The following is a 16,760-nucleotide window of genomic DNA, read 5'->3' on the forward strand; positions in this document are numbered from 1 at the left end:
CCCTACGACACCAGTCAGCCGGACGTACTTAAGATCGACGCTTTCATCGGGCCACTTCAGTGGGCTGGACGGAGTGGCAGCCATGCACCCGCTTCAAAACCCGTTCTTGTTTGTTGTACAGATTCTGGCGTTCCTCGGCACGTGGCAGCCCTTGGATTCCGTTTGCGAAGCTATCGTCCTGCCTCTATCACCATGTTACGTCAGAGGTCAACACTATGGCGGAAACGCCACATCATCAACCCTTGACACGGCGTACATCGTGCCCCGACTTGGCTGGCCATTCCCATCGCCTACGACAGCAGTCAGCCGGACGTACTTAAGAGCGACGCTTTCATCGGGCCACTTCAGTGGGCTGGACGGAGCGGCAGCCATGCAACCGCTTCAAAACCCGTTCTCGTTTGTTGTACAGGTTAGTAAACACCCATCGTTGCACGCTAAGCGATCCAGTAATATCTGTCTGCTGCTCTTCCCAGGCCCACTGGTGATTCTTTGTGATTTTTTTGAGTGTATATATGTTGTCAAATTGCTTATGTTAGCTGGGGATGTGGAACAGAACCCTGGTCCTCAAAAGGAGATTCTAGACGCCATTGCGGCCTTGTCGGCTAAAAGTGACGCACGCCATACCGAGGTAATCGGGATGCTATCAGAGGTCCGAGCTAATCAGCAAAAACTCGAGGAAAAAGTTTCCAGCTTAGCCAGTAGGCTCGCAACAGTTGAATCCCTGGTGGAATCATATGAAGCAAATGAGAATGGTGTTGATCTACCGAGAGTAGTCGATGAAGCTGTGCGAGACCAAACTGCAGCAATAACTTCTCGGTTGGACGAACTGGAAGACCGCTCTCGCCGTGGCAACTTTGTATTCTACGGGATTCCTGACGTCCCAGCTGAGAACTGGTCCGAATCTGAAACTAAAATTCGAAACTGCCTTACTAGCTTACTACAGATAACTTTAATAGACGAAGCCATTTCCCCCGCCCACAGGCTGGGTTCCTATGCAGTAAATAAACACCGGCCCATAATCGTAAAATTCTCGTCCTCAAAACTTAAGCAAAAGGTTTTCACTGAGCGAAAAAAATTCAAAGGTTCTGGAATTTCTGTTAGCGAAGACTTCTGCCGCTCCACACGCTTGTCACAGAAAAAATTGATTGAATTCGGAAAGGCTAGCGGGCAGAAATATGCGCTACGGCTCAACCGTCTACAAATCGACAAAAAAACTTATGTTTACTGTCCGGTAACTGATCGTGTGTGCGAAATCCACAGAAACGAGCTTGGTCAACAAATTCTGTCCCAAATGCACCTTCTGATGGCCCTAGCAATTCGCAAACATAGCGGAGTCATGGTCCGGTGGCAAAAAATATTTCTCTTTTGTATTCAAATATTCGCAGCGTATGCAATAAGCGGGATGCTTTATCTTCTGTCGTTGACACGTGCAGTGCCGATATTGTTATCCTGACAGAGACATGGCTTTCTAGCAAAATTGAAGACCGTGAAATTTTGGAATGCGAGGGTGTTTACCGTTTCTATCGACATGACCGCGATGTACGGTGTGGTGGCGGTGTGCTTATCGGTGTTCGTGATTCGATTACAGCTGCTGCAATTGAGCTTGCCTCACCAGTAGAGCTAGTGTGCACGCGCGTAGGCTTCGAACGCAAAAATTTTATCATTTGCGTCGTTTACAGGCCCCCTTCCTCACCTAACACATTTTGTTCAGACCTTCACGATGCCTTAAATAGTCTAATTTTACGGTTTCCTTCCACGCCACTAATACTCCTTGGGGACTTTAACTTTCCTGGCATTAACTGGCATACTGATCCCCCTTCAACCCAAGAGTGCTGTTCTGAATATTCCGAATTCATCAGCCTTTGCCTTGATTTTAACCTGCACCAGCTTGTTCTGAAGCCTACTCGATGTTCTGCACACTCGGCTAATATCCTGGATTTATACCTTACTACATCCCCGGAATTTTTTTCGCCCCTAACTTACCTACCGGGTATTAGCGACCATTGTATAATCCAGTGTAATTTGCAGTTAACCATGCCATCTGTTACCTCGTCGAAAGTTATACGTGATTACAAAAATGCTGATTTTGCCGCAATTAATAACGAACTAGAATCTTTCATCAATGACTACATTCCAAGTTTCCACACTCGATCGGTTGAAGAAAACTGGTCAATATTCAAAGAAAAAGCCAACTCCTTAATTAACCGGTACATCCCGCAAAAACGTATTTATTCCAATTCACGCGCACTCTGGTTCAACGCGCGTCTTAAACGTTTACTGAACAAAAAGAACAGGCTTTTCCGACGAGCAAAATTAACTGGCAATCATGATCGTTGGAATGCTTACACAATAGCACTGAGCGACTACAAGAATGCTGTAGCAGAGTCCAAAACAACATTTTATGAGCACACGTTGCCTTCTTTTTTGAAAGACAACCCACAGAAATTTTGGAGTGTGGTCAACGGTAAAAAATCTAGTGCCATTGAACTGTGTGATCCTAACAACGAACCTGTCGATCGGAGTGTCTGTTGTGAAGTATTGAATGACGCGTTCATATCTGTATTTTCTGATTCTGTGTTGTGCGCAAGCGCTGTTTTTTCTGATATGCATTATTTTCCAATGCTCCCCATTACCATTGACCTTGATGGCGTTGTAAAGTTGATACAGACCTCAAAAGTTTCTGCATGCAGTGGAGTAGATGGTATAAACACGAAGTTTCTTAAGGGAACTATTACTTATTCATCTATAATTCTTAGCGAAATCTTTGCTCAGTCACTTCAAACTACCATCCTTCCGAATGATTGGAAGGCAGGGATGGTGATTCCCGTACATAAGTCTGGCAGTCGGTACTCCCCACTTAATTACAGACCTATATCCCTAACTAGCGTTCCCTGCAAATTAATGGAGCACATAGTTTACTCACACCTGGTTTCATTTCTCGAGTGAAACTTATTTTTCACCCCCTACCAACACGGATTTAGAAAACACTATTCCTGCGAAACACAGCTTTTGTCATTCACTAATGATTTATTCCAGGCGATGGATGCTAACTTTATTATTGACTGCATTTTTTTAGACTTCGCCAAAGCATTCGATACTGTTTCACACGAATTACTTTTAACTAAATTAAGTAACCTCAACATTGATCCTAACGTGCTTGCTTGGATCAAGTGTTTTTTGTCTAACCGTTCCCAATTCGTTTATGCTAACGAATACTTCTCTTCCACTGGTCGAGTAACCTCCGGTGTACCGCAAGGCTCGGTTCTGGGACCATTATTATTTTTAATTTATATTAATGACCTCCCCGACCAAATTAAATCATCAATTAAGTTATTCGCCGATGACTGTGTTCTCTATCGTGTCATTTCTAACCCTGACGACTGCGATACTCTTCAATCAGACATTGGCATAGTAACATCATGGTGTGCTAGATCCCAAATGAAGCTCAATTCTAATAAATGTAAGGCGATGCGTGTGTCCCGTGTTGTAAGAAATACCACCCTTCCTACGTACAATATTAACAACATACCTGTAGAAAATGTATCATCATATAAATATCTTGGTATCTACATTACACACAATCTTACATGGAACATTCATATAAATTACATTTACGGTAACGCTAATCGCATGCTTGGGTTTTTACGACGTAATTTTTCATCGGCAACTGCAGCTGTCAAGTTATTTCTGTACAAAACATTAGTGAGGCCTAAACTTGAATATGCATGCTCCATTTTCGACCCTTCTGCCCTAAAGCTAAAACACACCATCGAATCCATTCAAAACCGAGCTGCTGATTTTATTCTTTCGAATTATTCTCGTCATGCAAGTGTCTCATCAATGAAACTAACCCTTGACTTGCCTAACCTAGAGTTGCGTCGTAAGTACTTTCGCCTATGCCTTTTTCACAAGATTTATTACTCTAACGAAACACTTAAGGATGAACTAATCTCCCCGCCATCATACATATCGTCACGCACGGATCATCGTTTTAAGGTTGAAGTTCCAACTAGTGGCACCAACGTTTATTTTGATTCCTTTATACCAAGAACGACGAATGACTGGAACCGCCTCCCTGCCTCCATCACTGCCATTTCTGAAGCCACCAACTTCAAGAATATTGTTAATGAATTTGTTTGCAGTAAACACCACTCCTCTCTGTAATGCCTCCGGGCCTTGAGAGTATGATAATAAATAAATAGCGGCGCAACGCCCAATTCACAGCTTTAGGGTGGCTAGAAATGGGAGGCGTGAAAACCGGCCTCTCCAAGCTTGTCGTGATGTGCGATCACTTCAATGTGGCACTGTTGTCGGAGGGGGGGGGGGGGGGGCGCCTGTAAAACAGTTAATTGGTCTGCTTTATCTTGCATGAGTACAGTCCAGCCCACTTATAACAGCCGCAGATATAACGAACGCTCGCTTAGTAAGAACGAGGGCAGTGCTACCGTCAAAATATATATTGGGGCAATGGCACAGTGTCTCACTTAGAACAAACTGTTGTGGCCTCAACACTCGGTTAGAGCGAACACGAAGCTGTCGGGCCCCTGTAGTTGACAGAGCCGGCGGTGTTTGGTGCGGTTTCGCTGGACTGCGAACCCGCGGCAGGCGAATATTGCGCACTTTGTGTTCCCCTGACACGACGCGAACACAGAGCGAACAAGGCGTCCCCCGGCGCTCCTTTGCGGGTAAAGTAAAGTAAAAAAATAAAAAGCGCGCCTTCAAAAATGAAAACGAAAAAGCGCGCGCGCGCGTGGACGAAAGAGAAAGTGGCGCCGCCCGCGTCTCTGTGCTGCATCCACGTGATCTGCGTCGGCCAATCCGAAAAGTCAGGCGTCTGCTCTACCGGCTCAAACCGGTTCTCCATTTGATGCTCCGTTGCCACCCCGCGCTGAGGGCATTGCGCCGTCGATTCTTTCTGTGCGATGGCACTGCATTGACATCGTTGCCGCATCCGGGCCTTTCCCAGATAGGGGAGTTGAAGGCTGCCTCAGCGCGCGAGCACAAGGGCTTGACTTGCGTCTGGTGCGATGGAGGACTGTACGCCGACCTCTTCAGGTGCTAAAAGGAAAGCTGTCGACATCGCAACGAAGATGGCCATTGTTAATGAACTTGCTCAAGGTGCAAAAAACTGCGAACTGGTGAAGAAGTACGGACTGTCGAAATCGACCATTTCAACCATTGCTAAGGGCAAGGAAAAGATTCTTGGTGCTACCGTGAATGCCGACCCGACGACTGGAAAGCGCCTTCGGAAGGCGACCTACGCGGGCGTTGAGGACGCACTGCTGAAGTGGTTCGCTGACGCGTGGTCTCGCAACGTTCCGATCAGTGTACCGCTGATGCTCTCCAATGCTAAAGACTTCGCCTTCCTTTTGGACTTTCCCGATTTCAGCCTCGGCAAGTCACGTAAGCCGTCACACATTGGCCAGTCACATTGGCAAGTCACCGAAGCCGCGATGCTTTGGAAGCTACGTGCCCGTACGCTACAGGAACAATACAAAAGCCTGGATGAGTCGTGACTTATTTGCCGAGTCGCTCGTCCAGTTCGACCGCGACATGGCACGAAAAAACAGGAAGGTCCTGCTCGTGCTGGATAACTGTGCGGCGCACCATGTGCAGCCTTCCTTGAGTGCAGTGACAGTGCTCTTCTTGTTTCCCAATGCAACCTGCAAAATTCAGCCGCTGGATATGGGCATCATTCATGCGTTCAAGGTGTGCTACCGGCGGCGCGTCATCCAACGCTTGTTGATCGCGATTGATGCTGCCATGCCAGTTCCCATCAGCTTGCTTGCCGCCGTGGACATGTTGAAAGCGGCGTGGATGGAACTCACCGCGGAGTGCATAGAAAATTGCTTCCGCAAGGCGGGTTTTATGGGCCCAGGCACCGAGGACGCCATAGATCACCCACTGGAAGGCCGGTCGCACGAGGACTTGTGGCAACGCGTCGTTGACACGCAGCTGGCCGGACCTGACGTTGCCTGGGACGATTTCGTTTCTGCTGATGACGACGCCGACATTGCGGAGCCATGCGCTGACGAAGTTATTGTGCGTGAAGTGCGAGCCCTTCGTGACTGCCCAGAGACCGACGAGGACGGTGACGAGGATGCTGCTCTACCGCCGGTTGCTGTGAACGCTTCAACCGCGATCGGTTACATCGCGTCGCTTAAGGAACTCGTGTGCAGCAGAGGCCTTAAGCGAAATTAGAAACGGCAGTGATGCGATCAGCTTTGAAGAAGCAGACATTGTTGTGATCCCACTGATGGCACCGGCTGTTGGAATCCCACCGATGGCACCGGCTGTTGGAACCTCAGTGCTGACACCCGTTGTTGCAATCGGACCGTTGGCGCCCGTTGTTGCAAATGGGTCGCAAGCCCCAAGGGTAGCGTTGGCCTGGCGGCCTGGGGCACACTGGAAGCATCCGAAGGTCCCAGCAAAGCATGAGTCGACTGCTAAAGAACAACTTGTTTATTCTAGCATCGCAAAGAGCGGGCGGTCAGGTCGACCGAAGTGGAGAGACGGGAGAGCACGCTTCTCGACTGAAGAATTCGGAGCCTCTCTCTTGGCGTCCGGGAGCAGCTGCTTTTATACTCTTGGCGTCGCGGGCAAGAAGGAAGGTCACGGGATGACACCACGTGACAGCGAGGCACGGACGGACTGAGAGACATGTAGAGACAAGGAGGTGACGCATCAGCCGGGCCGGCGCCGGTCAGACCTCCTCGCTTCACACTGGGGGAGCTCCTCTCCCCGGCTGCCGCGCTTTGACAAGCGTGGGCACAAACACACACACGCACACACGAAGACACGTGGCACTGAAACATGCCGGGACGCGCTCGGCGGGGATGCGTCGCGGCCGCTCCGAACGGGCCAAAATGTCCGCCGCTTTGAACGAAGCCCCGGAGTCCGTTGCATCCGCTCAGGCTACACCGCGCGTCGTAGGCGAAACGTAACAGACCGCCGCGCCGGGGGAAGGAGATCCCGATGGTCAGGGGACTGCATCCGCTGTCCGGAGGGATGTCGCTCGATGATGTTCATAACCGAAGTCGGTCGTCCCTCGGCGTTTCTTGAGCGCAGCGCACCGAGAAGGCCTCGTTCTCACGTTCAGGTTCACACAGGACACTGCAAAGTGACTTCGGGAGAGTTGTCATTTTTCTCTCGTTCCCAGCAAGCGTTAGAACTACGCCGAAACTCAGCCGCTCAGTCGGCAAGCACGGCACAACCCTCACTAAGCCACGCCAGGCTCTTTCCCCTTTTATACTACTGCCTAGTTCCTTACAGTAGTCTAGCAGCACTCAGCACGCGTCCACAAATCGGAAAATTGCACTAGAAAGCACATCATCACTTTGAAACACTACACAAAAGCAATATGTTAAAAATCCTGCCTCAGGAAGAAAAACATCAATAACAAACAATTTCGAGGCTGATTCCCACGTTAGGGGCTTCGACTTAAGCCATCGGCGTTAGCGTTGAGACTCCCCTTTTTGTAACGCACCTCAAAGGAATATTGTTGCAAAGCGAGGCTCCAGCGCAGGAGGCGGCCATTTGTGGAAGAGATAGTCTGCAGCCATTGGAGAGGGCAGTGATCCGTCTCGAAGCATGCGAAGCGGATATCGCAGCGAGCGAACGTACACTACCTCAGCTGGCGAAAACCCCGTAGCCGCATGCGGCGCGGTCCTCAATGCAAACATCACCCCAGGCAGAAACAGCTCCCAGTCAGTTTGTTGTTCAAACCACCATGCTCTCAACACGCGCTTCATGACGGAGTGGAGCTTCTCAACGGAATTCGACAGGGGGTGGTACACTGAGCTGTGTAACAGCTTTACTCCGCACCTTTCGAGAAAGGCCGTCGTCAAAGCGCTAGTAAACACTGTGCCCTGATCTGATTGGATTTCCGCAGGAAAACCAACTCGCGCAAATATGGACAGTAGTGCATTGACCATCTCAACTGAGCTGAGTTCTTTAAGCGGCACTGCTTCAGGGAACTTTGTCGCTGGGCAGATCACAGTCAAAATGTGTCTGTACCCCGTGGCTGTTACCGGCAGAAGTCCCACTGTATCAATAACGAGCCGTCTAAAAGGCTCCGTAATGATAGGTGCCAACTTCAATGGCGCCCTCGATTTGTCCCCTGGTTTGCCCACCCGCTGACAGGTGTCGCATGTCTTCACAAAGTGGTCTGCGTCCCGAAAACACCCTGGCCAATAGTACTCTTGCAAGAGACGGTCCTTAGTTTTCTTAACTCCTAGGTGTCCGGACCACGAACCCCCATGCGACAAGCGCAACAGATCCTGACGATAGCATTGAGCCACGATCAGCCGATCGAACTCCACTCCCCTGCGGTCTAGATACTTCCGGTACAGGACCCCACCTCTTTCCACAAAGCGAGCATTTTTCTTGGCGATACCTTCCTTGACAATGCAGCGTATGTTTTCTAGGCTGCCATCCTTCTTTTGCTCGGCTATCAAAGGCGCCCGGCTGACTTTTAGCAACCTATTAAGTCCGTCTGACGTAGGCGCGATGAGCAAATCAGCAGATAGCTCTTCTAACTTTCCCGCATCGGGAATTTCTTCTCCAGTATCTGGTGCCTTTAACGCTACAGGCTCAATTTTATTCAGTTCGGGCGTGCTCTGAATATCAGCTTGCTGCGCCTCTGACCCTTTCTCATCGTTCGACAACGTCGGCCCCGCAACTACCGCCTTTGCAGCGAGCTCCCGAACCTTCGATCTGGTTAAGGCCTGAACGCTAGCCTCACCAAACAAAAGCCCCTTCTCGTGCAGGAGGTGATCGGACCTGTTCGAAAATAGGTACGGGTACTGGGGGGGCAGCATAGATGACACTGCGGCCTCCGTCTCAAGCGCTCCGAAAGGTCCTTCAATAAGCACTTTTGCTACGGGCAGACACACGCTATGAGCTTCCACGGCTTGCTTGATCCATGCGCACTCGCCCGTGAACATATCGGGTTCTACGTAAGAGAGGTGAACTACATCCATTGTAGCAGCGGAATCGCGAAGCACTCAGCACTCTTTCCCGTTCACGAGGAGGTCTCGCATGTAAGGCTCGAGAAGCTTCATGTTCTCGTCAGTGCTGCATAATGACAAAAACACGACTTTTGTTTTTGTTTCTGGACACTGCCCCGAAAAGTGACCCGGCTTCTGACACGTATAACAAACGCGCGCTTGCCTCGTCTCGAACCGCTTTCTGCGTTCGGCTTCAGTTGCCGCCGTCTCCTTACGTTCGGTCGGAATGCTTTCACTCGCATCCGCACTGCGTGTGTCCCCCTTTGCTCTCATGGGCGTGAACTTCGGCCTCTGAAACTTGGAGCCAAATTCACCCTTTTGACCGTCCTTAGCTCCGCGAGCCCGACGCGTCACAAACTCTTCGGCTAGCTCAGCGGCTCTAGCCACCGTACTAACGTCTGGCCTATCCAAGACCAAGTAGCGCACGTTCTCAGGTAACCGACTATAAAACTGTTCTAGCCCGAAACACTGCAGAACTTTCTCGTGGTCACCAAACGCTTTCTCTTCTTTGAGCCACTCCTGCATGTTTGACATTAGCCTGTAGGCAAACTCTGTATATGACTCACTTTTGCCTTTCTCATTTTCTCGAAACTTCCGACGGAACGCCTCCGCGGACAGCCTGTACTTTTTTAGCAGACTCGATTTCACTTGGTCGAAATCCTCTGCCTCCTCTCTATTCAAGCGAGCGATTACGTCGGCCGCCTCGCCGGGTAACAAAGTGAGCAAGCGCTGTGGCCACGTTTCCCGAGAGAACCCCTGCTTCTCGCACGTTCGCTCAAAGTTTACCAGGAACAAACCAATGTCCTCTCCAAACTTAAACGGCCGCATTAGGTCAGTCATTTTGAACAATACTCGTTCTCCTGCACTGTGTGCCTGACTTCCATTACGATCGCGTTCCATGTCTAACTCGCGACGCTTCATTTCCAAAGCGTGTTGACGGTCGCGCTTTCTTTCTTTCTCTTCTTGCTCTCGTTCTATCTGTTCTTTACGTTCACGCTCATCTTTCTCTCTCTCTGTTCTTTACGTTCACGCTCATCTTTCTCATTTTGCTCTCGTTCTATCTGTTGTTTACGTTCACGCTCATCTTTCTCTTTCTGTTCTCTAAGTTCGCGCTCCTGTCTTTTTGCCGTCTCCCTCTCCTCAATGGTCTCAAGGCATTGCGACAGCTCGTCATCCTCAGCTTCCAACTCAAGAATAGCCTTTAGCAGTTCTGGTTTTCTGAGTTTGTCTGAGACATACAACCCCAACTCTCTTGCAAGCTCCAACAATTTCGGTTTGCGCAACGACTTCAAATCCATGGCTGCTCTGAATGCTGCTTTCTCTACTGCCTACTATTGTCTTGCCGCAAACTAACCCGGCAGCAACGACAACCACAATTACCAGCTCTGTTTCTGACACTAACAAAAGCCTGGCAAAACTCAGAAGAAGAAAGTCCCGCACTCACCAAACCTCGCAGCCAAGAATTCAGCGCAATTGTTCCGCTGCAGGCAACCAGTCATCACACAGGGCTCGTTGCACTGCTCCCCGATGGTCGTTGTGCTGCTCAGCATACAGTCAACGGCATATCTTCGCTGCTGGCCTCCGTTGTCGCCTTCTCACCGCTGGCAACCAGCTGGGGATGATTTTTCACGCCCTGTCTGAGATGCGCGAAAGCATCTAGTTAGACTTGCCAAAACTAGAGCCACTAAATTTTCATCGCGCTACAAAACATTGTTCAATGGTCCTAATCGGTACGCATTCGACAAATCATCGCCGACAGTAAAAGAAATCTCATAGCATACGGTTCATCGTCAGGTAACTAAACTTCCTGGTAGCAGCCCTCGTGGTAAACTTCCAAATCTTTCTCTTTTTATTATTTTCACAAACATACGCAGTTTCCTTCCCAAACGCGAACACATCTGTAATCTTGTTTCATCATCCTCCAGCAATATACTTGTACTAACTGCAACGTGGCTAACAGATGACGTCACTGATACTGAAGTTCTTGCCGATCTACCTAATTTTATAGTTTTCCGCAAGGGCTCCAGAGGAGGTGTTCTAATTGCCACTAACCAACAATTGCCTTGTTCTGTTATTAACATCCAATATGAACTTGAATTACTATAGGTAATCTGCCGTTCCGCACCTCAAACCGCCATACTAGGTGCCTGCTACAGACCCCCCTACAGCTATCCAAAATTTTCTTATTACCTAAACGATAGCCTAAATCAACTCACTACTACACATCCCAATGCACGCATTCTTCTTTTTGGCGAATTTTACTTCCCGTCTATTGACTGGTAGAACTTCACACCAACAAGCAATGAAGAAATAACTAACTTCCTTGACGTCTGTGTAAATTTTAATCTCACCCAATTAGTAAAAGAACCTACACGCGTCGTACGTGATTCATCAAACATCTTGGACCTCATACAAACTAATCACCCTGAAAGTTTAGCAAATCTTACTTATTGCCGCACAGTTAGCGTCCACAAAATTATACATGCTTCTTTCACCTTCATTGTGGAATCGCGCCAAACGTTCCACAAAACAATTCCCCTTTACGACAAAGGCAATTACAATGAAATTAAGAACCAATGGCTCGCCTTTTTACCAGAATTCGAAAGAGGTTTTCCCGACCGATCAATTGAAGACAGCTGGCTCACTTTTAAAACCAAACTTGCTGAACTAGCATCCAAATTCATTCCCACCATTACATTTCGTGCCAGTCATAATAAACCATGGTTCACAAAGTCCTTGAAAACACTTGAGACCAACAAAAAACGACTTTTCCATACAGCAAGACTAATCCCAAGTGAATGCGCAAAGAATAAACACTACGAGGCCGAGTCAACATATTTGCGGTTCATTTCTAATGCCAAACGCGCATTTTTTCATATTGACCTGCCGAAAATCCTAACCAATAGCCCCAGAATGTTCTGGCAAGTTCTAAACCCTTATCATGCGCCTATCATCACACACCGACACACTTGGCGAGGAAGTGAGCGACGTTGAGTGTGCAAGTATATTTAACACTGCATTTTCATCCGTCTTCAAAAACGAAACTGATATGCCAACATTTGTCCCAACTGCCCAACCAAGATCGCACACGCCACTAGTCACATTCGCTGCACACGGCATCACCGGTATCATTGAAAATATTAAGATGTCATCTTCTGCAGGTACTGAAGAAATCACCAGCAAACTCTTAAAAACATTCGTCATGCTTCTTCAGTGCACTTATCATTACTGTTCACGCAATCACTCTCCACAGGTAGCATACCCAGCGATTCGAAGGCGGGGAAGGTCGTTCCGGTCTTCAAATCAGGTAACAAACAATCGCCCCTTAATTATCGCCTCATCTCTTTAACAAGTGCGCCATGCAAAATCATGGAACATGTAATCTATTCTTGCACAATGAACTTTCTGGACTCTATTAATTTATTTCACCCTTCTCAACACGGCTTCCGTAAGAACCTATCTTGTGAAACACAGTTAGCTATTTTTGTCCATGACCTGCTCATGGCCCTTCATTCTAACCTTCAAATTGACTCAATCTTCCTAGATTTCGCGAAAGCCTTCGACAAGGTTCCTCGCAAGCGCTTGCTACTAAAACTTTCTTGGTTAAACTTCCATCATAACGTACTGCAGTGGATAAAAGAATTTCTGGCAAACCGTACCGAATTTGTTCGCATTAATAATGAAGCCTCTAGGTCTCTTGCAGTAACATCAGGCGTCCCGCAGGGTCAGTCCTTGGTCCCGTTCTAGTTTTGATATATAATAACGACCTACCAACACAGGTCTCCTGTACCGTTCGTATGTTTGCCGATGACTGTGTTATCTATCGCACAATCAGTAACCCCACTGATCAACTAACTCTCCAGCATGATTTAACTTGCGTGCAGAACTGGTGTAACCAATGGCTCATGGAACTAAACCACGATAAATGCAAACTCATGGCATTTCATCGAAAACGTGATCCTCTCCTGTTCTGTTATACAATCTGGCACGTCACGATAGCATTAACACAGTCTTACAAATACCTAGGCGTAACGTTGTCTAACGATCTAACCTGGAACGCCCATGACACTAAAGTGATATCATCTTCGAACAGAAGCCTTGGTTTCCTTTAACGTCATCTACGTCTAGCACCACCAAACCTAAGATTGCTTGCATACAAGTCACTCGTACGCTCCAAGCTGGAATATGCCTCTGCCATCTGGAGCCCTAACCAAAAATATCTAACAAACTGCTTCGAATCAGTAAAGAACCGTGCCACAAGATTCATCCATTCATGCTATTCATATAATGTCAGTATATCATTGTTAAAAGCAGAATCCGGCTTGACAACCTTGGCTTGCTGGCGTCGTATCCCTACTATGTACTTATTTCATAGGTTTTTTACAGCTCACTTCATCATCCACCCTACATCAGTCCTCCTGCACGCATTTCAATCCACATTGGTCATCCCTTTTATGTCGCCCGTCCACGTGCGCACACTACCACTTTTGCCACATCATTCTTCCCACGCTCAGCCTCGGACTGGAAAGGCCTTCCACTCGACATCGCCGCAATCACCTGCCAATCCACGTTTTTCTACTGTATGATTAACATATTTACCAGCGAGCAAACTTGTACCTAAACATCTTTCCCTTGTGTATATAATTTATTTTATTAGCTACCCAACCCTCAAGTAATACCCCCAATCCTGGGGGCCTTTAAGGTAATGAAGTGAAATGAAGTGAATATGCTCGTTTTTAAACTTCTTTTTACACAGGCCTAGACTTCTACCCTCCCAAGTATGCTCATTCTGTTGCTTAGCGGAGGCAATAAACGATTTCTATGTTGCTTTGTAAGCATTTTTCCGTACTAAGAACAAGAAGACTATAAACACCGCTTCACGATATTGGCTTAGATCTATCTGTACCTGTAATCCTGCCTTGCGGAACCTCCATCATTGGGTTCAGCGATAGAAATGCTTGCCTGGCAACCGAAATTTCCTCTTTAAATTGACTACAATGCTTGATTGGTCACCCACCCCCTCCGCTTTCCCCGGCGTATGTTCATTTTATTTATTTTGTCTTTTTTATTTGATGGTATTGTTGGTTTGTGTTCTTGTAGGTATACTTAACTTTTCCGCACACAGAAATAATAATGTCTAAGTTAGAACATCCAAATTGTTGATTCCCTTCCATCCATCCACCTAATGCACTGACCCTATATTCATGGCCCAATCCCCACTGTCGTTATGCGACACAATCATTCAGGTGAACAACAATAACGAGAGTGACTGGGTAAAGACGGGACTGGGGACATTTACTCAAACGTCAGGGCTGCTGAAGGCTAAAGACTACAGTCAGGCTAAAGGCGAGATGGTTGGCAAGCATACGGGTTCGGGGACAGTACAAGGATGACAAATGTAGACGGATGCTTGAAGCACAAGGACCAAAATATCGTCGCAAAAATGTGTTAGCAATGCCTATATCGCGCTGACAATTATAAAGTGCGATTATCTCTGTCTCAACTACTGTAGCAGACATATATGTAACGAGTGGCTTCACGCATGCCCCACGATTCAAGCTTTTCTGTCTGTTGCTGCCTGAATGGCGGGCCTACTTAACAGGCAATAAAATCAGTTGAAGACAAATGTCATCTCTGTCCGCTTATCCCAACATGCATCAGTAATTTAGCTTTCCTCTTCATCGCTCGACATGCATCAAACATCAATATTGCTACTAATCCAGCTCTGGGCCACAACTGGCTATTTCACATTGGCAAATTCGCAGGTGCTGCAAGTGAGCCGTCGCCCTTTCATGCATGCCATTTTTCGACGTTCCGAGTGGGAAACGTCTGTGCGAATTCACACATGTTGGATGGGGAACTAGTGACTACACGGATCATCAGATACACCACGGTGTCCCGCCATCTTATTTGTTGTTTTCGCAGAATAACTAATTCAAGCAGGGAACATGTTTCAAGAGTACTGTTGCTAGATCATTTTACTGTATTTTCACCGAATCAGACTGATACCAAGAATAATCAGCTTGCACTATTGGCTCGCAAATGCAGAAATCAAAGCTCCCAGAAATGGTCCTCTTCAAACGCAGTCAAGTTTGCATCTGAAGACATTGCAGGTACGAAAACGAAATGCAATATCGCAGCGTGTGAAACAATCTGTGCTTCGAAACAAATTATTTTATATAAATAAATGATTTAGGGAACGATCTTATGAAATACCTACTCATTAAAACATACCTAGGTCTAACAATCATTCTTCACCTGATCTGCACAAAACACAATTATATCATTTAAACGACAGCCTTTCGTATTCTGTTGTCAGATATTCTGATGACCCCAAAATAAGATTTGTGGCTCTAAAGCGTTTATTTACGCAATCAATGAGTACGGCAATATGATCGGGCTCCTTTTAAAAAGTTGCTTTATCATCCACAGAGTATCTTGTGAAAAGATTCGCACAATATCTGTTATTGGGAATATGTGTCCGAAGTGTTCCTCCATCCAGGGCTGCAAGAGAAAAGTAAATCAATTTTTTTTGCAGTTAGTTAACGACTAGAGTTGGACTCAAGATCAATCATTTGAAGCTATGAAAACATGAATATTTGGCAATTTAGAGAGACCAAAAAAAAATTAAATTATGGGGTTTTACGTGCCAAAACCACTTTCTGATTATGAGGCACGCCGTAGTGGAGGACTCCGGAAATTTCGACTACCTGGGGTTCTTTAACGTGCACCTAAATCTAAGTACACGGGTGTTTTCGCATTTCGCCCCCATCGAAATGCGGCCGCCGTGGCCGGGATTCGATCCCGCGACCTCGTGCTCAGCAGCCTAACACCATAGCCACTGAGCAACCACGGCGGGTCTAGAGAGACCATTCAGCAACACTGTTTAGAGGAGAATGTTCATAAACGTCGTTTTTTTTTCTTCTCACAGAAAGTACACGAGTAAAATGTGTTGCCGCAACTGTGGACAGGATTGAGGGCGAAAATTGTTTGTGCCGAAAACTATCCGAACATTTCTGTTTACATTTTATTTAGTTTTTTATGTTGCTGTATTTTTTTTTTCGCTGTTCGTAGTACGTGTTCGGTTTGATGTCTTCTTTTTTCCTTCATCACACCTTGGGGATCATTTCGGCACCTAGTATAAATAAATATTGGAATATGCACGTGGTATAAATTCACGAATGTCACGAAAAATCTTCAGCTGGTAGTAATGTTCGTGAAGTTTTTTTTTATAGTGGAAGAAGAAACACAGATGGTAAATATAAATCTGAATAAATTCCATGCGCCAGGCTCATACAAGGAAATAATCTCTTCAAGGAAACGTTCCCTACTCTCTTTTACACCATTTCTTAAAGAACGGAACGAGCAACTCACAGATAACGTATAATGAGGCCGTAGATTTGAAGAGAAAAACGCGCGTTCAGCAGCGCCGATGATTGATGAATATGTTATAAACTCCGCTTATTGCAAAGCAAAGACCAAGCACACACAAGAAGGCTGGTATTATTACCCGCCCTTAGAGGTCTCCGCACGTGTATCAAACAAATTAAACAATAATGCTTCTTCGCGGGCGTGGAGGCCTCTCGCAAACTTTCGAGGCTTTAATATACGCCATACCGTGGTGCTTACTTTTTCTCAGTGTTGGGTCTGTATCTTGCTAAAACTGCCATTGTTTGCTTGCGTTGCTTCAAATAAGGGCAGGAAATTCTTGGTGGGGATGGACCGCCGCAGTTCACGCTTTCACTGACTCGA

General features: G+C 47.0%; 1 protein-coding gene and 1 pseudogene across 1 annotated transcript; both read left to right on the forward strand.

Annotated features, from left to right (window-relative positions):
- Positions 1 to 370: 370 nt before the first annotated feature.
- LOC135912171 (uncharacterized) lies at positions 371 to 5,062 on the forward strand. The gene is made up of 2 exons (XM_065444552.2): positions 371 to 1,339; positions 4,967 to 5,062. Exons 1-2 carry the CDS (start codon positions 371 to 373, stop codon positions 5,060 to 5,062), a joined length of 1,065 nt encoding a protein of 354 aa, XP_065300624.2.
- A 28-nt stretch (positions 5,063 to 5,090) lies between these two features.
- LOC135912172 (tigger transposable element-derived protein 6-like) lies at positions 5,091 to 6,248 on the forward strand (annotated as a pseudogene).
- The last annotated feature ends 10,512 nt before the right edge of the window (positions 6,249 to 16,760 follow it).

This window comes from Dermacentor albipictus, chromosome 9 (assembly GCF_038994185.2).
Source record: "Dermacentor albipictus isolate Rhodes 1998 colony chromosome 9, USDA_Dalb.pri_finalv2, whole genome shotgun sequence".
NCBI classification, from domain to species: Eukaryota; Metazoa; Arthropoda; class Arachnida; order Ixodida; family Ixodidae; genus Dermacentor; species Dermacentor albipictus.

Excerpts from the sequence above, each read along its gene's own strand:
- LOC135912171 (XM_065444552.2), top strand. The coding sequence starts at position 371 with ATGCAACCGCTTCAAAACCCGTTCTCGTTTGTTGTACAGGTTAGTAAA. Across the intron at positions 1,340-4,966 it reads GCAAACATAGCGGAGTCATG|ATAGGGGAGTTGAAGGCTGC; the intron begins GTCCGGTGGCAA and ends GGCCTTTCCCAG.